Source organism: Pelophylax lessonae (genome assembly GCF_965119305.1).
Source record: "Pelophylax lessonae genome assembly, chromosome: 3".
Lineage (NCBI taxonomy): Eukaryota > Metazoa > Chordata > Amphibia > Anura > Ranidae > Pelophylax > Pelophylax lessonae.
Window position 1 is genome coordinate 647096041 of NC_138770.1, and position 26128 is coordinate 647122168.

The following is a 26128-nucleotide window of genomic DNA, read 5'->3' on the forward strand; positions in this document are numbered from 1 at the left end:
GCAGCAGCGGTAATCTCAGCAGGGAGAGACGGTGGACCCTGTGCATTCTGCGGTCACTGTTGGCATCTTGCCCTGATGTGGCGGTGCCTCTACAGACAAGCACAGGACGACATTTGTGGTGTCCCCTTCCTCCTTCTTCTTGGCCCCATACCACCTGTTGTTGGGCGGCTTTGCCCGCTCTTCATCCCATCCTTCTCTGGGAACTCGGAGTTATTAGGCACCTGCACTGGCTCCTTCAAGGTACTGCCGTTTTCCTTCTGTGTTTATATGGTGGCCAGCATGTATTGTTAATAAACTAAGACTTTTGGACTCTTATCTTGCAAGCATGTTTTTTTTTCCTGGCTGGGGGTAGCGCACTTTATCCCACCTGTGTTTGTATTTTTTATTTCATTGGGTTTGAGTGTGGGTCAGCTGCACCCCCTGCAGAACCAGTCATCTACTATTTGGTCTCATCACAGGACTGTCCTCCAGCGCCTGGTTATTTCTGTGTGTTTTACTGTATTATTTATGCAGGCTGTATTGGTGCCTTTTTTAGTTTTTTGTAAAGTGGGGAAAATGCCAGGTATCAAAGTGCTTGTCCACATTTGGTAGATTTCATAGTTCCATAGTGAGGTTGAAAAAATACATCAGTCCATCCAGTTCAACCTATGATGTGTGTGTGTGTTTGCTGTTAACCATACATTGTATACCCCTGTATGTTGTACATTGTATACCCCTGTATGTTGTACATTGTATACCCCTGTATGTTGTACATTGTATACCCCTGTGGTCTTTAAGGTGCCCATCTAATAGTTTTTTGAAACTATCGATGCTCCCTGCTGATACGACTGCTTGTGGAAGAGAATTCCACATCCTTACCACTCTTACAGTGAAGAACCCCTTATGTATTTTAAGGTTAAACCATTTTTCCTCTAGTTTTACTGAGTGGCCACGTGTCTTATTGTATTCCCTTTCTCTGAATAGTTTGTTCCTTATGCTAGGGTCGCCAGTACAGTATTTGTACATTGATATCATATCCCCCCTCAATCGTCTCTTCTCCAGAGAGAATAAGTTCAGCGCTTGTAGTCTTTCCTCATAGCTGATGTCCTCCATTCCCCTAATTATTTTTGTTGCCCTTCTCTGGACCCTCTTCAGTTCCAGCACATCCTTCCTGAGGACCGGTGCCCAGAACTGGACAGCATACTCCAGATGTGGCCGGACCAGAGTCTTGTAGAGTGGGAGAATAATCTCTTTATTTCTGGAGTGAATCCCCTTTTTTTATAAATCCCAGTATTCTGTTGGCTTTGCTTGCAGTGGCTTGGCATTTCCCCTCACTTAACCACTTAAGATTTTACCCCCTTCCTGACCAGGGCTTATTTTGCGATTCGGCACTGCGTGACTTTAACGGACAATTGCGCGGTCGTGCGACGCTGTACCTAAACTAATTTGACGTCCTTTTTTTTCCCACAAACAGAGCTTTCTTTTGGCAGTATTTGATCACCTGTGCGATTTTATGATCACGCGCTATAAACAAAAAAAGAGCGTCAATTTTGCAAAAATAGCAATATTTTTCAAATTTTTTTTATATGAAATTCCCCCCAAAAAAATGTAAAAATCAAAATTTCTCTAGCGCTCATTGACAGACGTAGTCCTCGGTGATACAGCACCTTTGGGTTATGTTGCCTCCACAGGAGCAGGACTAGACAGGAAATTAAAAAGCTCTGGCCACACCCTAGGGGCAGTCCCAGAGGGTATATCCTCTCTCTCTCTGCCTCAGCAAATCAGTTATTTTCTGTCTAGTTAGGAGTAAGGACCTAGATACCTTGCTGGGATCTTAGGTCCTGGCAAGATTTTTTTCTTAAAAGATTTTTTTAGACAGCTTTTTTTCTCCAGTGTTCCTGTGAGATCTTCAAGCAAGAAAGCTGAACTGGGCGACGGGCTGGATGTTGAGATCCGGTGGTCACCCCAGTTCAGCCTACGAGCGCGTGCAGGCCATAGCTCCGCGCTGGGTCGGCCGCGACAAAGTCCCATTAAAGGACTGACCCCGCGAGTTAAACGTCTCGCTGAAACGCCAAAGACCATGAGTCACGGCGTCCATATCGGTCGACAGCCCTCCCGCCCCGGTGGAGAGGGGTACTGTCAGGAGTTGGTGCCCGCCTGGTTCCGGTATGGTGAGTAGTATGTTCCCCCTTTTCCCCTGACGGGTCTTGTGGTGAACGCGGGCCCCTCTCTATATGGTAAGATAGAGTCCCTCTCTATCCTATAAATGACACAGATCCTCCTACTTTGAGTGTGATTTTATGTGCAAAAAGCCAGGAGGCTTGGTTTGGGAGCTAACAATCTAATTGTATACATGTAAAAAAGATTGTAATCAGTGGCATTCTGGGAATCTTACGGTGATAAAAATAAGCTACCTACCAGTCAGAAGCCACGGACATGTAGACTGCCTTCCTAATCAGATCTCCAGCTATTAGCAGGCCTCCCGAATGGCCATGCGGTCCGCCAGGGCCGGTACCGCCAACCACGCCAAATCCCCATGCAGAGAGAGTGTTGTGTGCCCTGCAGCACACCGCTATTCAGTACAGGCCGCCGCCATTTTTTTTGCTGGATCGCACGAGCCGCCATTTTGGCGTAGCCTCGTGTCTCCAGCATGGGGGCAGCCATGTTTGAGGTGATCCAAACACCTCGTGGAGCTAGGGGAGGCGCCGGAAGGCATGCAGAGGGGCGGAGCCGCCTCCTTTCTTCCTGGGCAGCCAGCCAAAAGACTTCCTGTTTGTCAAGACAGCGCTGTAACCTGTTGCAGTTAAACTCTGAGCATCAAGTGGTGAGCCTGGGGGTCTATCTCTCTCTCTCTCTCGATCGATAGGGATCCCTAGCAGGTAACACTAAGGGGCTTTTTGTGGCGCTGGGGGTCTGGAAAAAAAAAAAGTTTTTTATTTTTGAATTATATTATCCAGGAAGTGACTGGAATTATCATGGACCCTGCCACACATATTCCCCCACCTGTTTCCCTCGAGGGGGCCACGGGACCCGCCGGTGCACAGAGTGTAGAGTCATTTACAGCAAATTTTGGAGTCTATGGTGGCTCGGGTGGAGGCGGCCTGTCAGGGACGGGGGTCAAGGAAGCGACCCCCGCCTACCCCTATACTATCTGACACCTCTGACTCAGATTCAGAGATGGTCACTGCAGTTGCAGGTTCCTCTGCAAGGGCTGTTGTCTCAGGTAAAGCCCCCTCAGACAGTGAGGAGGACGTTTCTTCTCCCGCTATAATTTAGGAAGAAGCATTGGTGGACGCACTAGTTGTGGCAGTGCAAGAAACCTTAAAACTTGAGGCTTTACCGGCAGAGGCAACTGAAACAGAGATTCCTTTTGGTACTAATAAGCCCATCAAAACGGTGAAGGTTTTTCCTGTACCCAAGTGTTTCGGTAATCAGATAAAGGAGAATGGGAGCATTCTAAACGTACCTTTACTATTTCCAAGCGTATTGCTAGACGCTATCCGTTTGAGGAATCCATCATTAAGAAATGGACGGTACCACCAGTGGTGGATCCGCCTATTTCCAGGCTGAATAATGCCACGGTTATCCCAGTGGAGGACACTTCGTCCTTTAAGGATCCGGTGGATCGAAAGATGGAAGCAGAGTCCCGCACCATCTTCTCTCTGATAGGGTCAGCATTTAGACCAGTAATTGTTATTGGTCTAGTTTCCCAGACACTTACGGAATGGGCGAGAATGGTACGCCAAGACCTTAGGGGAAAAGATATTCCCCAGGAGACATCTGATTTGATGGAACAGATTATACAAGGGCTACAGTTTATCTGTGACGCAGCCTTGGACACTACTCCCTTATTCGGGCATGCATCTATGTCAGCGGTCATCCTCAGACGTGTGCTGTGGTTAAAATGCTGGTCAGCTGACCTAGGTTCCAAAAAGACCTTGACAAATCTCCCTTTTCAGGGGAATCGTCTATTTGGGGCCAACCTAGATGAAATCATTAAGGATGCCACTGGGGGCAAGAGCACTTTTTTGCCACAGGCTGCTAAAGCTAAGGGACCTCGCAACTAGCGAGGACCTTTCTTTACCGCCCATAAAGGGCGCTCGGCTGGTACTAGCGGGAAAGGCAAGACTCCTCCAGGAGGGTTCAAGAAGGGCTGGTCGGACAAGCAGAGGACCAACCCAGCCAAACCCGAAGCAAAGGAGTACACAGCCTGAAGGTGTGCCCCCACCCGGTTTCAGGGTGGGGGGACGTTTTCACCGGTATTCAGGACATTAGATCGAGCATCTACCACTACTACCGGTGCGATTCTTCCCTTCCAACATTTAAGTACTACAGGAAGCGGTAGTTACCGTTCCCTGAATAGATCTTTTCCTTTATCTTTTCCTAAGATTAGTCCCTATACCTCACAGGAATCGGATCTGGTTGACCAGATAGGCCAAGTAGCCTCTAGTCGGGTGACTTCGGTCCCTGAGGTTCAACCAGAAAAGATCACCCTTCCTGATAACAATCGGGTATCTGATAAATGTGTGGGAACAGAAAACGACCAGACTTTCTCGGATGGTCGGGGCCAGATACCTCTAGGGACGCCTGGTTCAGATTCTATCAGCGCCAGTGGTCCTAGAAATTCTAGGCTGGCCTCCTCAAGCCGGCCTGGCCGACTTGGACATGCTAGTCGCAGACGTTCCGTGGGAACTTCGTCTCAGGGAGTGTCTGTGGTCTCAAGGACCAATTTACCATCATGCTTTACAGTCGCTGGTTTTAATGGCCTGGCCATTGAGACCCAAGTACTGAAGGACAGAGGTTTGTCTACTTCAGTCATTCCTACCCTTATTAAAGCAAGGAAAGCGACTTCCAGCAAGGTCTATTATCACACATGGAAGACTTATATTGCGTGGTGCGAATCTTTAGGATTTCCTCCACGTACCTATTCGGTGACTCGAATATTGGCCTTTTTGCAACAAGGGGTTGAGCAGAAGCTAGCCTTGAGCACCATCAAGGGTCAAGTTTCAGCATTAGCAATCTTCTTTCAGAAGCCTTTAGCTACCAAGTCCTTGGTGCGGAATTTCATCCAGGGGGTGCGGCACCTGGCTCCACCAGTCCGCGCGCCCTTACCGCCCTGGGATCTTAATTTGGTTTTGTCGGTTCTACAGAAACCTCCCTTTGAAAACATCAGGGAGATTCCCTTGCTTACTTTATCCCAGAAGGTGGCCTTCTTGGTGGCTATTACTTCTGCTCGCAGGGTGTCAGAACTGGCTGCATTATCATGCCAGTCCCCATACCTAGTGATTCATAGGGATAAGGTAGTACTTCATCCTAAGCCATCTTTTCTTCCTAAGGTGGTTTCAGATTTTCATCTGAATGAAGATATTGTACTACCTTCCTTGTGTCCTCAGCCCAAGCATCATCGGGAACATGCGTTGCATTCCTTAGATGTGGTTCGGGCAATCAGGGTATACCTGAAAGCTACGGAATCATTCCGTAAGACGGATTCACTTTTTGTGATCACGGATGGCCCCAGAAAGGGTTTGCCTGCATCTGCCGCGACCATTGCCAAATGGATTAGACAAACGGTGGTACAGGCTTATTCTATTAAGGGTCAGAGTCCTCCGTTTCCTGTTAGGGCGCACTCCACTCGAGCGCTCAGTACTTCCTGGGCCTTTCGCCATCAGGCGTCAGTGGTCCAGGTATGTAAGGCGGCCACCTGGTCGTCGGTACATACCTTTACAAAATTCTATAAAATTGATGTGACGGCATCGGAGGATGCCTCATTTGGCCGCAAGGTTTTGCAGGCCGCAATTTGAGGAGACCGGGGGTCTACCTCGAGGGTTTTTTTTCTGTTTTTTCTCTTTTTTGTTGAGTCTCATCATTAAGGATGAGCATTGTAAACTTCTAGTTGGCACCGGTTGGGCCTTCTAGATTGGGATTTGATTTTCATTTTCCCACCCCTCATTTGTGATACTGCTCTGGGACGTCCCGAAGGTGCTGTATCACCGAGGACTACGCCTGTCAATGAGCGCTAGAGAAAAATGGATTTTTGTAAAATCTTACTGTAAAATCCTTTTCTCTTAGCTCATTGACAGACGTAGTCCCCGCCCCTCTGTTTTTTGAGTTGGGTTGGGTTAAAATCTCTAAAGACTGCTTTTTCACATAACTGATTTGCTGAGGCAGAGAGAGAGAGGATATACCCTCTGGGACTGCCCCTAGGGTGTGGCCAGAGCTTTTTAATTTCCTGTCTAGTCCTGCTCCTGTGGAGGCAACATAACCCGAAGGTGCTGTATCACCGAGGACTACGTCTGTCAATGAGCTAAGAGAAAAGGATTTTACGGTAAGATTTTACAAAAATCCATTTTTTTTAACATTTTCGGCCAATTTGTTTTATGCTACCTATGTTTGGTAAAAAAAATCGCAAAAAGCGTATTTTGATTGGTTATGCTCAAAAGTTATCGCGTTTACTAACAAAGGGAAAGATTTTTGTCATTTTTTTTTTTTTTTAACGCGTAATGGCGGCGATCTGCGATGATTTTTTTTTTTTGCGGTACTGCGACATTGCGGCGGACAGATCGGACCCTTGACTGACATTTTTGACACTTTTGGGGTTACCAGTGACATTTCTACAGTATTCAGTGCTATACATATGCACTGTTACTGTTAAAATACACTGGTAGTGAAGGGGTTAACTTTATTTGAGAGGGAGGGGCTGTGTGTGTCCCTAGGGGCGTGCTTTCTACTGTGATTGGCTGTGGCTTCAGCTGTATGCAGAGTGATCGACGGTTCTACGTAGTAGAACCGTATGATCATCCTTCATACATAGGGGAGAATGACAGGCAGCTTGTTTACACAAGCTGCCTGACTTTCTCCCTCTCCCCCGCCGATCGCCGAGTGACCGGCGGACATCGGGTCCGCCGGTCACACGCGCGGGGGGGGGTGCGTGACCGCGCCTCCGGGGGCGCGCGCTCGCTCCCTAGACCCTCACAGGCTAGCGACGTAGACCTACGTCGCTTTGCCTTTGAGGGGCTGACTGCCGACGTAGATCTGCGTTAGGCAGTCAGCAAGTGGTTAAAGCGATATTAAATCCAAAAACAAAAATCGTATAAATTGCAGGTTATCAATCACTTTTTCCAAGCTTTTTTCCCCCTCTGTTTTCTCCTGGTGATCTGGCCAGTAACACACCTCTTCTATTAGTGAGACACAACTCTAGATGAAGGAGCACAGGGGGGCACCTTTGGACAGCAGCATTGTCAGCCTGGGGGGGGGGGGGAGTGTTAAATGTATTAGCAGATTTAAATCCACTAACAAATTGAAACCAAACTCCAGCTCACTCTTTGTAATCAGTTACAGCATACTGTTTTTTCCTCTTGGGACAATCCTGGGGTTTTGCATTAATAAATAAAAGCTGATCACTTTAACCACCCTTGTCAGTGTTAAATGGTTTGTCTCATCCAACTGATACATTCTGCTGGAGACCCTGAGCTTTTGAAAAACCGACTTGCTGGCTGAATCGCAGAATGAATATAGAAGAAAGAAATCCTAAAAAAACGAATGCAGCCATCAAATCTGAGAATTTCGTAAGCTGCAATATAATAAATGTTTGCTTTTGGGTTCAATACTGCTTTAAAGTGATTGTAGAGTCTCGTTTTTTTCACTATAAAAATAACAAAGATGTTATACTTACTTGCTCTGTTTCAGTGGATTTGCACAGAGCAGCCCTAGTCCCCCTCTTCTTGGGTCCCTCTTCTGTGATCCTAGTCCCTCCCTCCTGGTGAGTGCCCCCCACAGCAGGCAGCTTGCTATTGGGGCACCCAAGCCGAGTCACAGCTCCCTGTGTCCATTCAGACACAGAGCCGCGGCCCGGCCCCACCCCCTCTCTCTCCTGATTGGCTAGCTGACTTTGTGTGATAGGAGCTGCAGTCAATGGGGCCGCCGCTGTGTCTCAGCCAATCAGGAGGGAGAATCTTGGATGGCTGAGACACTCGTGGACATCCCTGGACAGAGAGGGACCTCAGGTAAGGGGGGCAATGGGGGGCTGCTGCACATGGAAGGCTTTTTATCTTAATGCATTGAATGCATTAAGATAAAAAACCTTCTGACTTTACAACCCCTTTAAGGCTTTTAAAATATCACCACCTGTGCAGTATGGGTGTACTTATTATTTTTTCCAAAAGGTTGAATATGTCTTTTAAGATCTACCTTATTTATTCCTATGTTCTTCTCTCTTTATATAATGTGTCCTTATATTTTTATTCTTGCTTTCTTTACAGATCGGCATGTTAACCACAAGTACCGAAATCCAGCAGGTACAGTATATGGCATTCCTCTGTGTACCATAGAGAGCGGGAATACCCAGGGGTGCACAGAAACTATTGCTTTGACAGGTGAAGGTGTTTGGAGGTGCATTTGTCATCTGCTTTTAGGGTGTTAATAGGATAGAAAAATGGCAACCATCACTGATTATTTGTCTAAAGCGGTTGTAAACCGCTGCACTTTTTTTTTTTTGCCATACCTGCAAGGCAAAGGCATATTTTACTAGTATGCATCGCATACTAGCACATTATGTGAACCTCACCTGAAAACAAAGACTCCAAAGAGGCATCTATAACCCGTCTTCCTTCCAGGTTCACGGCTCCGGCTCCGACTTTGACTCTGGCTCTGTGACTGGCCAGAGCCACGACAATATCACTCCAGTGCATGCGCGCGGGAGCTGCCGGTCACACTACAGGGCTCTGAAGAAACTGCACGGTAGGCCGTTCCTTCAAGAGCACATGCGTTAGTGCTGCTAGGACAGAAAATATCTTCTAAACGGTGCAAGTTTAGCTGATATTTACACTACCTATAGGTAAACCTTAATATAGGCTTACCTATAGGTAGAACTTAAAGATGGAAGTTTACTTTAAAGTTTACTTTACTTTACTTATTAGTTTGAAAATCCAACATTTTTCAAGTATCATTTTTGAATCAATTCTAAAAATGGTCTATAAATGGTCATCAGTTTAGAGTTAACTGTGAATAGTGGCTTAGTTTTTTTATTGGTTTCACTTTGGCATGAATGTTAATATAGAGGTGGAGATCTACCTGAACAACACTGGAGAAGTCAAAGATCACCAGGCACACAGTGTCACCTCCTCACACCTGATTTAAACCTCTAAAAAAGGGAAGGTATGGTGGGGCTGCCTACAGGGAAAATATGACATATGCAAAGCAAAAATCTTATGTGCAAAAATATCTGGTAACCTTGCATGTGAAAAAAGTGTAAAATGTGCTCATGTGTGTCCATACAAAAAATGTACTATATAAATATAAAGTGCTAAGTGTAAATAAGTACGATAAAACCTAATTGTACTATCTGATAAATGCAAATTACAGTGCTAAAAAATATAGAATATATAAAACAGATCATCAGTTTGTCATCCTCCAAAAAATGTATATGTAAGTGTCGGTTCACACTATGGTGACACGACTTTGGGGCGACTTGAACAAGTCACCGTGCACCGCGACTTCGGCGCTGCTTGCGCTGACTTCACATAATGGAAGTCAATGCAAGTCGCTCCGACTTCGGCGAAAAGTAGTGCAGGAACCTTTTTCTAAGTCGGAGCGACTTGAGTCGCTCCTATTAGAACGGTTCCAATTGCACAGGATGGAGCAGGACTTGTCAGGCGACCAAGTCGCCTGACATGTCGTAGTAGTGTTAACCGGCACTAATCTATATATAAAATGCAAATAAATGAGATTAAATTAAAAAAAAATATATATATATATATCATCCAATAGTGCCAATATTTGCACAAAGTGCAAAAACTTGTGCAAAAACTTGTGCAAAAAGTAGTTCGTATTTTTGATAGTGTGACGATCACTCTGTGCAAGCAGGTGCAATCCTGCTCCCCTATTGGACCAATCTTACCAGAAGGAGGTACCACTACAGGGGTCACAGGTATGTAGCCAGCAAAATAGTTGGTCTCCCCCCCCACTCTGGTACCGACCAGCACAGATAAACATGTTTTGTAAGGTAGTTCCAACTTTAATGGTGTATCCTCCTCATGCCCATGCAGGAAGAAGAGGCTTTCATAGTGTAAATCTGTTAAATGTAAAGGATTTTATTAAAAAGTAGTGCACTTAGATTAAAATAGAATAACAGCAGTTAAACGGTGCTTGATAGCGCTGTTTTGGTATTTCGAGTCCCGGAACGTAATGCGTTCCATCAACCTGAAGTGACAGGGTGGAAGTGACGCAGCGACACTCTATTTTACGTCAGAGGGTTGTCATCGGGAGCCGCTCCTGACGACGTCACTTTGAAGAAATCCTTAGCGAGTCACTGCGTCACTTCCGCCCCGTCACTTCTGGTTGTTGGATCACATTTCGTTCCAGGACTCAAGATACCTGAACAACGCTATTGAGCACTGTTTCACTGCTGTTATCGTTCTATTTTAATGTAAGTGCACTACTATTTAATAAAATCCTTTACATTTAATGGATTTACTCTATGAAAGCCTCTTCTTCCTGCATGGCCATGAGGAGTATACACCATTAACGTTGGAACTATTTTACAATATACGTTTATCTGTGCTGGTTGGTACCAGAGTGGGGGGAAACCAACTCAATCTTGCAGGCTTCATACCTGTGACCCCTGTAGGGGTACCTCTTTCTGGTGAGTGTGATCCAATTTGGGGAGCACGATTGCACCTGCTTGCACTGAGTGATCTTCACACTATCAAAAATATGACCTACTTTTTGCACGAGTTTTTGCACTTTGCACAAATATTGGGACTATTGGATGAGATACTGTATATAGATTTTTTATTTAATCTCATTTATTGGTGTAGCACCCTACAGGTAGGTGCTAGGTAAATGCATAGTGGGCCTTGTCTGCCTAACAGCAGGGCCATGTTTCCTTTTGTAATGTAAAAAATAAGTTGCACTAAAGATGAAATATACAAATTGAAATTGTAGTGAAAAAAGTCTGTATAATGTCCAGAAATTTGGAAACAAAATGAGGTAACATTTGCAGGTACCGCTTACCGGAAACAAATTATATGTAAGTCCATCAATATGACTCCAATAAGCCTCAGCTGGTGGACCCAGGTGGACCTTCCGGTTCCAACGTAGATTCCTCAGTGAGATGGTGGCATGTGTGATACAAAAAAAACAGAACGCCATAGCGTAAAACCAAAAAACAACAAAAGTATATTAACACCCAAGGTGAGTGGGAGCACCAACGTTCCCGTGTTGAAAGGAAAATTGAGATGTGTAAAGAGTAAGCTTGACCACCACAGAAGCTCAATAGGTACTCCTTTCCAGATTTAAATAAAAAAATCACCAAATAGACCAAAAGATTCCCCCAGTAGGACAGCAGCTTACCACAGAGATGAGTGTGAAGAGCATATAAACTGTTATGCCCCATACACACGTGCAGATTATCTGCAGACTTTTGTCTGCAGACTTACCTTTTCTATGTAGTGCAAGGGCCTGCCGGATTGCATACAAATTGAAAGTGTTTAGGTTTGACCTCATATTATATGGTTTTGGTAAGTCTGCAGACAAAAGTCTGCAGATAATCTGCACGTGTGTACGGGGCATTAGACTGGTGTATCCCGACCATGCAATCAGAAAGGAGAAGCACCGCCAATGGTTAAACACCCTTACCAACTCCAGGTATTGTAGGGGCAAAAAGATGTTGAAGGAACTGCTCCAATGTAACCTCCTCACAAGGAACTCAGAATAACGATGCAGATCAACCATGGAATATATAGAAACACGCCATAGCATAAAACCCACGGATGATTTTATTTAAATGTAGAAAAACACTTACAAACATCAGAAGATATAGGCCAAATTGCTAGGTAGGTTGTCATGGTTTCCAAGTGTGGAAGCTTCTGATAGGGCAGTGGAGGAAACCCAATCAGGGGACACATCCAAGCCTGTAACTAGCCCAGAAGGCAGAGTATGCTGCAAAGGATTCTGGGAGTGGGTATAAGTTTGGGCGAAGAGCGTGACACGGTGTCTTTGGCGGGAGCAGAGTCCCAGGAGGGAGAAAATGTCTCTCTCTCCTCCTGTCAGAGGAAGTGGATGTCTGAGGGGATCCGGTGTGCCGAGAACCAGCGGAGAGTGAGAGGGGTCCAGTCCCAGGAAAGCCTACACAGGTCGGGAGTACTGAGGATTGCCCCTGGGGGTCTGCCTGAAGAGTTAGAGGAGACCACTCCGGAGGAGGTTCTGGGATCCAGTGTCAGCTAGCTGTAAAGAGGGTACCTAGGTTGAGGACCCTGAAGTAGCAGAGGGGGTACATAGTCAGTGGACCCTGAAGAGCTAAAAGTGTAAAGGGGGCGTCAGCGGTTTGGGCCCTGAATTGTACAGAGTACCAGTTGAGAGTTGCAGCTATACAGTAATTCACAGCACGCCACCTCCAGCCAGTGCCAGATGGAGAGATTGGTCAGAGACTTTGCATTGTAGCAGTGTCAGTATTTCTATGCTCCACAGTCCTGTCTTCTGGATCTAGAGTCGAGGATTCAGCACTTCTGTCAAGTTAGTGTGTTCTAAGGATCAGTGAGCGCTGGCTAGCGTCAAGGCAGCATTAACAGACTTTTTCCGGATAAAGTCCCAAATTGTATCTAGTTAAGCCGAAAAAGAGTATCCCACTCATTCCCTTCTCCCATCCCCTTTATCTACAATAAAACCATAATGCAAGGATGCCGGAGTTGTCATTGTCTCAGTTCTCACACCCGGGGTCGCAGCTCACATGGGCTGGAGAGGTAACCGGTAACAATGGCAGACCCATATCAGGCTCAATGCCTGGAAAACCTGCTACATATGCATTTTATATACATATTTTCTATTTTTTTATATATACATTTTTTTGGAGGATGACCTCAATTTATGATCTGTTTTATATATTCTTTATTTTTTACCACTGTAATTTGCATTTATCAGATAGTACAATGAGATTTTATCGTACTTATTTACTTAGCACTTTATTTATATTTTTATAGTACATTTTTTATATGGTCACACCTGAGCACATATGAAACTTTATTCACGTTATGTTAACAAATATTTTTGCACATAAGATTTATATTTTGCATGTGTGATATTTTACCTTTAGGCAGCACCACCATACCTTCCCTTTTTATAGCACTATACCGCTTGGGGTATTCTAGGTAGGCAGCAGCCTCTATATTCCTTAGATATCCTAGCGCAAAATCCATACCAATTTCTGATTTAAACCTCTGATTGCCAATCTACCGTGTCACAATCGTGTACATTGCACGACATTCATGGGTTTAAATCAGGTTGTGAGGAGGCAACATATTACCTACTCACCACCTGTCAACACCCACCTGAATCGCTTTTCAGAGAAGCAGCAGTGCCTACTGCACTTGTAAATGAGCCCTTAGTTGCATCCGGCAGCAGCGCCCTTAGGGTTTGTTTACACGTAAGGTTGGGGGTTGGTAAAACTACAAGATATAATAAAAGGTAATGGCTAAGCGCAGCAAACCTGCGCTTAGCCATAACCCAGACCGCGATTTACCAGTCACCTGTCTGCAATCTACTGGTGAATCGCGATCTACAGGTTGCTGACCCCCCGATATATAGCATGTGTAGGGCAATCGCTATTTTTGTAGGTAGGCCACCCAATACACGTGTTCCCATGATGCGGGTAAAGTTTTGCATGCATTACTTTTAAAAAACAAAACATGACCTACCTAATTTCATAGTACAGCAATACCAAGCGATTTGGGTACCTGGAAACACACTGCGTTTGCAATCTGCATTTTGGGTGCCGTTAAAATTACACGAACACTGCAAAGGCAGTGCGCTTTGAACGTGATGTGGGTGACGCGCAGGTAATGCACCTCCCCCCGTGCCATCTTAAGAGCATTAAAGGGCCCCGGGCAATGCAGTGCACTGGGGCCCTGCCTACACAATCACCCACGAGAATAAAGATGCAAATTATTCATAAGGTGATATTTATTGGTACAGCAGTGCAAGCCCAATGACAGCTTCCAACTTTGGCAGCTGGGTCCGGTGAACACACACACACATGGACGGGAGTCAGACTCAACTGTCCTGTGTGTGCCTGTTCCCATGGAGGCATACAGGCATTCCTGCAGCTGTGGGCTCCCCCTCTACAGCCCAAGTGGCCTGACAGCAGAGCAGGGCCGACAGGCTCTTGCCACCTGCTAATTTCGGCGGTGGGTTGCACACAGGAATCAGGAATAATGCTTGGCTGGGTCGCTGGGCAGGTGGGGCCCCCGGGCAGCGTGCCCATTTAGTAAGAGGGCCCTGCCCCCCCCCCCCCCCCCGTGTTCTAGTGTGAACTGGCCCTGGTTGTCTGTTGTCACGTGAACCGGAAGAGCCTGAACAAGGACTTGCATGGCAGGATCAGCAGGTATTATTTTAATGAAAAACCCACAATATAGTACACTATAGCGCGAAAAGGGAAGGGAATAAATCCACTGATGATCCTGAACAGAACTGAACAGGGACTGGAAGGAACTCATCAATAGGAATATTTAAAAAATCCATGTTTATTGAAGAAAGCTTCAGAATATGCAGGTAAATTACAGCTCAGGGGTAGTACCTTGATCGTAACCTTACTATGTCCTCAACATTGGAAATGGATGGCCACACTTGTTGGTAGAGGGGCAAGCCAATGGAAGGCTCTGGCCAGGGGGACCCACCAGTCCTGGTGAGGGAGCCCAGACGGCCGGCGGACAGGTGTCCGAAGTGAGATGGAAGGAAATCGCATTCTGTGTCCGTGGAACGCACTGGACAGCCAGAAGTAGAAGGGGCGCTCGGTGATGACGTCGGTGAAGGGGCTGTCAGTGATGACGTCACTCACCGTGCCTGGAAACCAGAAGAACCAGAGGACGAAGGCACTGGAAGGCAAGCTTCGGAGAGTTGGTCCCGTCATTATGGCAACATGTTTCGCGCACCTGCGCCTTGTCAAGTCAAGCGCAGCTTGACAAGGCGCAGGCACGTAAAACATGTTGCTATAGTGACTGAACCAACCCTCCGAAGCTTGCCTTCCAGTGCCTTCGTCCTCTTGTTCTTCTGGTTTCCAGGCACGGTGATTGACGTCATCACCGAGGGCCCCTTCACCGACGTCATCACCGAGTGCCCCTTCTACTTCCTGCTGTCCAGTGCGTTCCATGGACGTGGAACGTGACTTCTTTCCATCTTACCTCGGACACCTGTCCACCGGCCGTCTGGGCTCCCTCACCCAGTCTAGTGGGTCCCCCTGGCCAGAGCCTTCCATTGGATTGCCCCTCTACAAACAAGTGTGGCCATCCATTTCCAATGTTGTGGGCAAGGATGCAGATGAAACCACAGAGGACATAGTAAGGTTACTATCAAGGTACTACCCCACATTTTTAATTGAACTGTAATTTACCTGCATATTCTAAAGCTTTCTTCAATAAAGATGGATTTTTAAAATATACCTATTGAGGAGTTCCTTCCAGTCCCTGTTCAGTTCTGTTCAGGATAATCAGTGGATTTATTCCCTTCCAAACCTGTCTTTTAGCGCTCTAGTGTTCTACATTGTGGGGTTTTTTGTTATTGACTCTCCTCCCCATGGAGAGTTTTTCCAGAGCAGCTTAAGACACATTAGGCTATGTTATCCTGCCATCACTTTCCAGCAGGTGCCAGATCTATTTGTGAATGAATTATTTTAATGAAGGCTGCAAATTTAAAAAAAGGTTAACAATGACTTTATATATTACATTAAATGGTACAGCTTATATGAGAGTTAGTGATGATTGTGTTTACATCTGCTTGAATAAGTGGAAATCTGATTGCGAAGGTTTATTGGATGTTGCATATTATCATTACTCTATACAGTGCTTTGTTGAATAAGACATCTGATAGAATACAATCACACTATCGTGCTGCAGTCACTCTACCCTCACTGGCTGTGCAGCTGAGGCAAGTATTGATTTAGATAAGAGAATGACTGACAGTTCAGATGTCGATCAGCACTTTTCAGACCGGCTGGTTATTCTAAAAGTAATTCCCTCTCTGTCATGAACAGGTCCCAGATCAGGACTCCAGGGAAGCGCTGATAAAAAACCACTACATGACGAGAATAGCAGATCTTACCACACAGCTGCAGCTGGCTGACAGCAAGTCTGTCCATTTCCATGCAGAGGTATGTGCGCAATCCGTGGGTGGAACTCAGCTTTCAGTGACATAACTGCTTTGTAAAAATGAAACGTGCATATTGTCTTTGTATTATGTCACACGATCTGTCCAATTGGGTGATGTGGTGCCTTCCTAGTGCAATGCAACACGTAGTAATGCACTACTAAAAACGCTGCAGGAGTCAATTTTGGTCCTTTGGGGTTGTATTAGGCGGCCCATTCAAATAATCACATTGAGGTTGGTTTACTAAAACTTGAGAGTGCAAAATTTGGTGCAGCTGTGCATGGTAACCAATAGGCTTCCAGGCTTTTTTTGTCATAGCTTAAAATGATACTAAAGGGTCCTTTCACACAGTCCGCCTCCGTTGGCGGACTACGTGCTGCTCATCGATCCGCCGGTCCCCACTGAGCAGGCAAGTGACAGCTCCCTCTCTGCTCTGTGTGCGGAGAGGGAGCTGTCAGAGCCCCGCTGCTCTCTATGGAGGAATTGGATGAGAGCGGACCGCCTGTCTGCTCTCATCCGATCCCCTGGATGGATGGAAAATAGGGTTTCCATCCGTCTGGATTTCACGGACAGGATCAGAATCGGAAAGCAGCGGGTGTCAGCGGACATGTCACCGCTGACATCCGATGCCTCATAGGGATGCATGGAGGATCCGATCAGATCCGCCTAAGAAACTGACAGGCGGATCTGATCGGATCGTTCGTGTGAAAGGGGCCAAAGTCTTTTTTTTTTTTTTTAATAACAAACATGTTATACGTACCTGCTCTGTGCAGTTGGTTTTGCACAGAGCAGCCCTGATCCTCCTCTTCTCGGGTCCCTCACCAGTGCTCCTGGCCCCTCCCTCCTGCCGATTGCCCCCACAGTAAGCAGTTTGCTATGGGACACCCGAGCCGAGCTGCAGATCTGTGTGTCTATTCAGATAGGGAACCTGCCGGTATGCCCCACTCCTCTCCCTTCTCATTGGCTAACTGATGTTGATTGCAGGGGGAGCCAGGTGGCACCGTTGCTGTGTCTAAGCCAGTGGTTCTCAAATCCGGTCCTCGGCACCCACCAACAGGCCAGGTTTGCAAGATAACTAAATTACATCACAGGTGATCTCATTTGCTTCTCAGTGATTGCAGTATTCTAGTCTGCCTCCCCCAAGGTAATACTTAAAATCTGGCCTGTTAGTGGGTCCCGAGGACCGGATTTGAGAACCACTGGTCTAAGCCAATCAGTAGGGAGAGTCCCAGACAGCCGAGACACTCATTCACATTGCTGAATTGAGATGAGGCTCAGGTAGGTTTTTGGGGGCTGAGGGGGGCTGATGCACACAGAAGGTTTTTTTATCTGAATGCATTCAGATAAAAAACCTGCTGCCTTTAGAACCACTTTAATTGAACAAGCTGAAGTTAGTTGCTGATTGGCTACCATGAACAGCTGCACTAGATTTGGCACTCTCCAGTTTTAGTAAATCAACCCGATTGTTGTGGATTGGGCTGGTGTGAATGGCAACTACAAACCCTTGTGCCTGCGCTGCAAGGGTTAACTGCATGTTTCGTCTAGGGGAGGGTTTTTTGCATTTTTAACTTACCTGATCCTCGGCTCCCCCGGTAGACAACGCTCAGGAGGTGGACTGTCCCTTGGTGTCATCACATCTAAATCAGGGCTATGAAACCTACATTGACCTTGATGATATCTGGACTTTAGACGGCTGAAGCATGAGGTAGGGGACGCTCTAGGTACCACTTTAGCAGCACAGAGGAATGGAGGATTGGGTAAGTAGTAGACAGGCAATTTGCATCCACCTTTGCTGTGTGGTTGTAGCCCACAATGCTTGTTTTTTGGACTTGGGCATTAAAATGGAACCCCACCCCCATTTTTTTTTTTTTTATATTGGGTAGTCCTCTAGTTACATATGTCCCTGTCCAGCAACTCCATTGTACCTCTTGAAATCCACCACTCCTTAGGTGCTAAAGCCTGGGTCCCGAGCCTCCATCATCTGCTCTATTATCAGGAACCCAACTGCCACTTCCAGGTACAGGCAGCCGACCCCGATGACGTGCCCCTGCTCCACCTGTGGGCTGCTGTGCTGCATGGGTATCCCAGGAGGCTGCAGAGGGGACAAGACTATGGGAGGCGGGGTGGACTAAAAGAATGTTGAAAAAGGTAAATTTGTATTTTTTTTTAGGCTGGCCATACATGGATTGAATCTTGGCCGGTCCCTGCCTGAGATTCGATCCATGTATAGGCAAGCTAATTGTACACAAGCCGATGCACCGATCAACTTGGGTACACCAGCCTGTCGTATTTATTTACATGCGATTAGTATCAGCACCTATAGCTGCTAGCAGTATTCATTGTGTTCTTCTGGCTGGAAAGGCTCTCTGCGCCCCCCTGCTGGCAGAACACAATAGCGCCATGGGAGGGATTCCCCTAACACTGGCCCTGTTAATGGGGGAATCAAGCGATTTTTCTTTCTTACCACCAATGGTGGAAGGAAAGACAATCAACTAAACTATGGGCTGCTTTAGAGTGCCATCTTTTGAGTGAAAGCCTCTCTGATAGCAGAGTTCTTACTTTGCTCTCCAAGAGCTACATCTTCCAGCGGAATCTTCAGACCAACGTGCTTCATGGTGTGTCAGGTGCTGGGGGCCCTGCTGTGCATTGTGGTGCATCTCCCCAGCCTCTACTGTATAGTGGCAGAGAGGCCAGCAGATGGAACCACTGTATGCAGTGGGGGATGCGGCATCTGACACACCTGGATACATTCACAGACATGAGATCGGTATCTCTTATCTCCGCTAACCCTGCATTTCCTAAAGATGTTTTATCTGATTGTTTTTAAAGTATTGCTGTAAATAGTAAATTCTATACATTTCCCTGCTTGACTTTCAGTGCCGAGCTCTTGCTAAGAGATTAGCGCTAGCAGAGAAATCCAATCAGAGTTTAACAGAAGACACAAAGTCGGCCAGTCAGAGCATCAGCAGATTACAGGTAAGAACAACCAGTACCCATACACCCATCCTAGTCATGACTTCCTTCTCTTCTGTATAATATGACTCCCCTGTCAGTTCTCATTGGAAGCTGAATGTTGTTGCATTAGAATGCCAGTCAAATTATAAAATCTCCCATTCATAAAGCAAAAAACAGAATGGATCTCCTTCTTACTATACATTTTTCATAACTACGTTTGTAGAACTCAAAATCTACCTGTTTATCCTGCCAGTCTGCACAGCTAATGCTTCTTTCCATTAGAGGGCAGATACTGCTTTTTTGCTCTAAAGCATTGGTCTCCAAACTGCGGCCCGGGGGCCAGAGAGGGCAAAATTCCCCTCCCAATGACACCAATGATGGGTCACTCTTCCTCCCAATGACACCAAGGATGGGTCACTCTTCCTCCAAATGGCACCAACGATGGGCCGCTCTTCCTCCCCTATGGCACCAACGATGGGCCGCTCTTTCTCCCCTATGGCACCAACGATGGGCCGCTCTTTCTCCCCTATGGCACCAACGATGGGCCGCTCTTTCTCCCCTATGGTACCAACGATGGGCCGCTCTTTCTCCCCAATGGCACCAACGATGGGCCGCTCTTTCTCCCCAATGGCACCAACGATGGGTCGCTCTTTCTCCCCAATGGCACCAACGATGGGTCGCTCTTTCTCCCCAATGGCACCAACGATGGGTCGCTCTTTCTCCCCAATGGCACCAACGATGGGTCGCTCTTTCTCCCCAATGGCACCAACGATGGGTCGCTCTTTCTCCCCAATGGCACCAACGATGGGTCGCTCTTTCTCCCCAATGGCACCAACGATGGGTCGCTCTTTCTCCCCAATGACACCAACGATGGGTTGCTCTTTCTCCCCAATGGCACCAACGACTGGGCATTGTTTTTTTACCACTGATGTCGGGACCTTTTCTACTCCCAATGGCCACAGTCCGAGCCCCAATCCAAACGCTTTGGATTGACTGTACTTGTTGCTACTTTCAAAGAAAACCTCTTTAACCCCACTTTAGAGCTCACATATACTGGAACCTGGGCCCTCCTTTCTATCTACTTTCCAAGGTTACCTCGCTTGTGTGGAATCTGTTGTTTTTTTCGGACAATAAATAGTGTCTGTGGCCAGCCTTCCCTGTCATATTTGATTGTCTTCCAGCAAATGCGGCATTGTCCTGTTGTAACCCGCTACTTACTGATGCACTCCAGGTCCTAGGCCGCAATCTTTCTGTCTAGGTAAAGGGGTCGGGAACCTATGGCTCGTGAGCCAGACGTGGCTCTTTTGATGGCTGCATCTGGCTCGCAGACAAATAGGGTCTCCTGCTATGAGTATATCATTATTAGCCCCGAATTGAGTCTATGCCTGCGCGCTGCGGCCACACTGGTTGCTAGTATGCCGCTTGGCGTCTAGCAACCAGTGATGTCACGTGACGTCAGCGTCGTCACGTGACAGCGGGAGAGCAAGGGCATTGGTCAAATTCCTCCTCTTCTCCTAAATTTACTCCACCCACCACCGGCCACCTCCCTCTTCTCCAGGCGGCAGCGCGGGCTCAGCGTAGAGCCGAGGGAGGTCCTGAAGCGACAGGTTAGTCAGTCAGACTCGTCAGTGTAAATATTTTGCTTTCTGTGCTGCCCCTGTCTCAAGTAATTGCAAATACTCTTTCAGAAAGAGTATTTGCAATTACTAAGTTGAGACAGGGAAGCACAGAAAGCAAAAAATTATAGGCTAGCCTGCACCTTCTTTTTTTTTTTTTTTATCTTTTATTCACAGTTACAGAGGCTCCCAATACCCTCACTGAAGAAGTGCTGCAGGCCTGCAGCCATATATACAGTGGCATTTTTTAATAACATTTCCCCAGACATTGACATTTTGGCACATATGGGCTACACATCCACTTTCTGTTTGCGCTATGGTTATTTCTCCTTTCCATTGTCGTGCCCTGCAAATCGCACTAGTGTAAACAGGGAAAGTCAACTTTAATATTTCAGCTCCTTTAACCACTTCAGCCCTGGAAGATTTTACCCCCTTAATGACCAGACCATTTTTTGCAATTCGTCACTGCGTTACTTAAATAAAGGTTCCCGACCCCTGAAATATAGTGTATGGCTCTCACGGAATTACATTTGAAAATATGTTGTGTTCATGGCTCTCTCAGCCAAAAAGGTTCCTGACCCCGGGTGTAGGTCCTTGATTGCGCAGGTGCCCGGTTTGCTCTGCCCCCTTCTGCTCTGTGGATGTTAGCGCCTCCTAGGATGTCTGACATAGATGGACATAATACACATCATTCTTACTTAGGCAAAAATGGAGGTAGAAAACAAACCACAAAAGTATACGGCACTTACTAAGGCTACCATTAGTCTTTATTAGTCATGGGACATATCCATACACAAAATCCATATATCTATACACAAAACAACAGTGACAACCCCAATGCATCCTTCCTCTCCCAAGCCCCACCCATCTCAAAACCCGGTTAGCCCACCCATACCTGGTGTGGGTCTTATGTTGGGGGGTGGGGAGGATCTTGGGGGGAGGGTAGGGTGGGCTAATTGGGTTTTAAATGGGTTGGGGAGGATCTTTGGGGATTGTAGGGTGGGCTAATTGGGTTTTGAGTAGGGTGGGGCTTAGGATAGGGGGATGGTAGTGGGGCTAGTTGGATTTTGGGTGGGGCTTGGGATGGGGAGGATCTTGTGGGAGGGTATGGTGGGCTAATTGGGTTTTGAGGGGGATGGGGCTTGGGGTGGGGAGGAACTTGGAGGAGGGTAGAATGGGCTTATTGGGTTTTGAGTTGGATGGGACTTAGGATAGGGGATAGGGAGGATCTTTGGGGAGGGCAGGGTCGGGTGGGCTAATTTGGGTTTTGGGTGGGGCTTAGGTCAGGGGGTGGAGATTATCTTGGGTGAGGATAGGGTGGGCTATTTGGGTTTTGAGTGGGGTTGGGGTTGGGCTTGGGATAGGGGGGTGGGGAGAATCTTGGGGAAGGTAGGGTGGGCTAATTGGATTTTGAGTGGGATGGGGTTTGGTTTGGAGAGTATCTTGGGGGAGGAAGGATGCACTCTTTTTAGGTAGGGGGTGGCTGTTTTTTTTTGTGTTTGGCAATATGTTCCATGAATAATAAAGACTAATGGTAGCCTTAATAGGTGCTGTATCCTTTTGTGGTTTTTCTATAGTGTAATTATGGAAGCACCTCCCTTATATTTTTGGGTTTTGGCACCATAGCCATTTACACTCTTATAGATATAATTTTTGTGGGTTTTTGTAGTAAGAATTGAAGTGGGGGAGGGGGGGGGCAGGGCTGAATTTTATTTAAAAAAAAATAAACAGGTCAGCATCTTACATTGGGGACGGGGGTTGCATTAGCACACACGATTTTTGGAGTGGGGGTCCACTTTAAATTGTATGACAGGCGACTGTTTGATGCAGTAAGGCTTTAAAACTACTTTAAACTAGCTCTCAGGAGGATAATAACTGATCTCACAACAAGATGTCAGCTAACAAAGAGCGTTTTTATCTGGATCCATTCCTCATTTACTCTATCAGATGGATGATTATGTTGTCAGAAGCTGCATCTTGTTCTCGCTGTACATTCAGCGCATTGTCATTGTTACGGAGAAGAGAGAGCCATTGATTATTTATCGTATCATTAAAGCTTGTGAAGCAGTTTTTCCTCAGCAGTATTACTCGTCTGCAAAAGAGAATTATTGAACAAGGAGCAGATCTCACATAAGTGAATTATGATTGAACCATCTTTCTGCATGGTTTCCTGCAAGTCTCCGCAATGTCCTGAAAGTTTGAGTGTCTGAGGGTTTGGTAATAGAATGCAGCTACAAGGGGGTGAACGAGAAAATCAACTTGCTGTTTGGGAGCAAAAGAAGTTTTCCCAGTTGAGCAGATTTGGAATAGACATTTTCTTTTTTGTATTCCTACTGTGGGTTGTTTTTGTATATTGCAGATATGAAATAAGCCCCCATACTCTCTACCAGTTAAGCCCACCCTGTCCATTTTATTTTTTCTTTTTCTCCATACCAATAAAGAGAACTTGTCATTCTAAAATAATGTAGCTGCCATTGCATGCTTGTTCTTGAAGGTGAAAACTTGGTGGTCACAACCTCATTCTTGCAATAAAGTGATTATAAACATTTGTTTTTTTAAAACTAAAGCAGACATCATATACTTACCCACTCTGTGTAATGGTTTTGCATAGAGCAGCCCTGATCCTCCTTTTTTGGGACCCCTGCCAGCGCTTCAGGCCCCACCTCTTTGGCGAGTGCCCCCAGGGAAAGCCACTTTCTCTATCGTTCATTGATGGACGCAGTTCTCTCTGATTCATATCACTAGGGTTATACTGCCCCCTATAGGAGTAGGACACTAGGCAGGAAAAAGTTCTGGCTACGCCTATGGGCAGTCCCGAAGGGTACACCCTCTCTCTTCCTGCATAGGATGTCAGTTTTAATCTGCCTAGTCAGGAGTAAGGACCTAGTTCCTTGCTGGGGTCTATGGTCCTGGCATATAAAGTATTTTTTTTTTCGGCCGCAAGGTTTTTTGCTGGTTGCTGTTTGGAGGGCTTTTGGCCTTCCTTGAGGGTGTTTACTGTTTGTTTTCAGGTGGGCCTCATCTTTTGTTCCGATGAGTCCTATGTTGCCTGGTTGGCTGTTTTTGGCCTTGGGGACTTGTTCTTTTCTGCTGTTCCCACCCCTCATTTTATGGCACTGCTTTGGGACGTCCCTACTGATATGAATCGGAGAGAACTGCGCCCGTCAATGAACGATAGAGAAAACTGGATTTTTACTTACTGTAAAATCCTTTTGTCTTAAGTTCATTGACAGATGCAGTACCCGCCCCTTTATTTTGAGTTGGGTTGGTGTTACTTTCTGACACTGCTTTGATACAAAACTGACCTCTATGCAGGAAGAGAGAGGGTGTACCCTCCGGGACTGCCCATAGGCGTAGGCAGAACTTTTTCCTGCCTAGTGTCCTACTCCTGTAGGGGGCAGTATAACCCTACTGATATGAATCAGAGAGAACTGCGTCCATCAATGAACTTAAGAGAAAAGGATTTTACGGTAAGTCAAAAAATCCAGTTTTCCCCTGGGGCACCCGTGTGTGCTCGCTCCCAAGCCACCTAGTCCGCGTTTGACACAGACCGGGGGACTCGGCCCCCACACTGCCTCATCACTGCATTTGATAGCTGCAGGAGCAAACGGCTTCCGCTGCTATCAATCTGTCCAATGAGGAGGGAGACAGCGACGACAGCACATCGTTGGATCGGATCAGACTCATGTAAGAATGGGGGGCTCCTGCAGCAAAGGAGGTTTTTTCACCTTCACTAATAGAATAGGGTAAAAAACCTTGAGGCTTTAGAACCACTTTAAAGTCTAAGTTTACCTATGTGAGTGAAATTTGACAGGTGCACAGGGATGAGTGCACAGCTCTCAATGCAGAGCTTGTGCATCCAGGGCTATGCACCTGTACCTGTCACTTGGCTGTAAGAGTAAGTCCTGTACAGCCAATGCATATCCATTCACTTATATAGGTTGCCTGCGCTCCACTCTGCTAGTACAAAAGAATAGACAAATGGGTCTTCACGCTATAGGAGACTCTAAACTTGTGTGGATGAGCCCGAAATCTTTCCTTTAGATGGCAATAAAAACCTGACAGGAGTTTGACCAATGTTTTACAGTGTTTGACCATTCTCCCAGAATTGCATTTTTGAGGTCAGGCACTGATGTTGGAGATAAAGCCTGGCTCGCATTTTCCACTCTAATCCCAAAGGTGTTCTATCGGGTTGAGGTCACTACTCTGTACAGGCCAGTCAAGTTCCTCACTCTTCCATGTCTTTATGGACCTTGCTTTGTGCACTGGTCCAAATCATTTGGCGGAGGGGGGATTATGGTGTGGGGTTGTTTTCCAAGGGTTGGGCTTGACCCCTTAGTTCCAGTGAAGGGAACTCTTAAGGCCACAGCATACCAAGACATTTTGGACAATTTCATGCTCCCAACTTTGTGGGAAGAGTTTGGGGATGGCCCCTTCCTGTTCTAATATGACTGCACAACAGTGCACAAAGCAGGGTCCATAAAGACATGGATGAGCGAGTTTGGGGTGGGGAGTCCTGACCTCAAACTGATAGAACACCCTTGAGATGAATTAGAGTGGAGACTGCGAGCCAGGCCTTCTCGTCCAACATCAGTGCCTGACCTCACAAATGCCCTTCTGGATGAATGGCTAAACATTCCAATACACACTCCTAAACCTTGTGGACAGCCTTCCCAGAAGAGTTGAAGCTGTTACAGCTGTAAAGGGTGGACCAAATCAATATTGAACCCTACAGACTAAGACTGGGATGCCATTAAAGTTCATGTGCTTGTAAAGGCAGGCGTCCCAATACTGGACCTCAGTCAGGGAGCTGCATCTGGAAAGTATTCACAGCACTTCACTTTTTCCACATTTTGTTATGTTACAGTCTTATTCCAAAATGGATTAAATTCATTTATGTTCCTGAAAATTCTACAAACAATACCCCATATTAACAATGTGAAAGAAGTTTGTTTCAAATCTTTGCAAATTTAATAAAAATAAGAAACGAAAAAAAAATCCCATGTACATAAGTATTCACTGCCTTTGCTCGATGCTTGGTTGAAGCACCTTTGGCACCAATTACAGCCTCAAGTCTTTTTGAGTATGAGGCTACAAGCTTGGCACACCTATTTTTGGGCAATTTTTCCCATTCTTCTTTGCAGGACCTCTCAAGCTCCATTAGGTTGGATGGGGAGCGTCGGTACACAGCTATTTTCAGATCTCTCCAGAGATGTTCAATCGGGTTCAAGTCTGGGCTCTGGTTGGGCCACTCAAGGATCTTCAGAGTTGTCCCATAACCACTCCTTTGTATCTTGGCTGTGTGCTTAGGGTCATTGTACGGTTGGAAGATGAACGCCCCAGTCTGAGGTCCAGAGTGCTGTGGAGCAGGTTTTCAACAAGGATGTCTCTGTACATTGCTGCATTTATCTTTCTCTCGATCTTGAGTAGTCTCCCAGTTCCTGCCG

General features: G+C 46.3%; 1 protein-coding gene across 1 annotated transcript in view; it reads left to right on the forward strand.

Moving 5' to 3' along the window:
• Positions 1-26128, forward strand: part of PPP1R21 (protein phosphatase 1 regulatory subunit 21) — a 247552-nt gene that overhangs the window by 207656 nt on the left and 13768 nt on the right. Inside the window, exons 18-20 of the mRNA XM_082252349.1 lie at positions 8238-8273; positions 15998-16114; positions 18988-19086. Of these exons, the coding sequence (XP_082108475.1) occupies positions 8238-8273; positions 15998-16114; positions 18988-19086 (252 nt within the window). The remainder of the gene's footprint in view (positions 1-8237; positions 8274-15997; positions 16115-18987; positions 19087-26128) is intronic.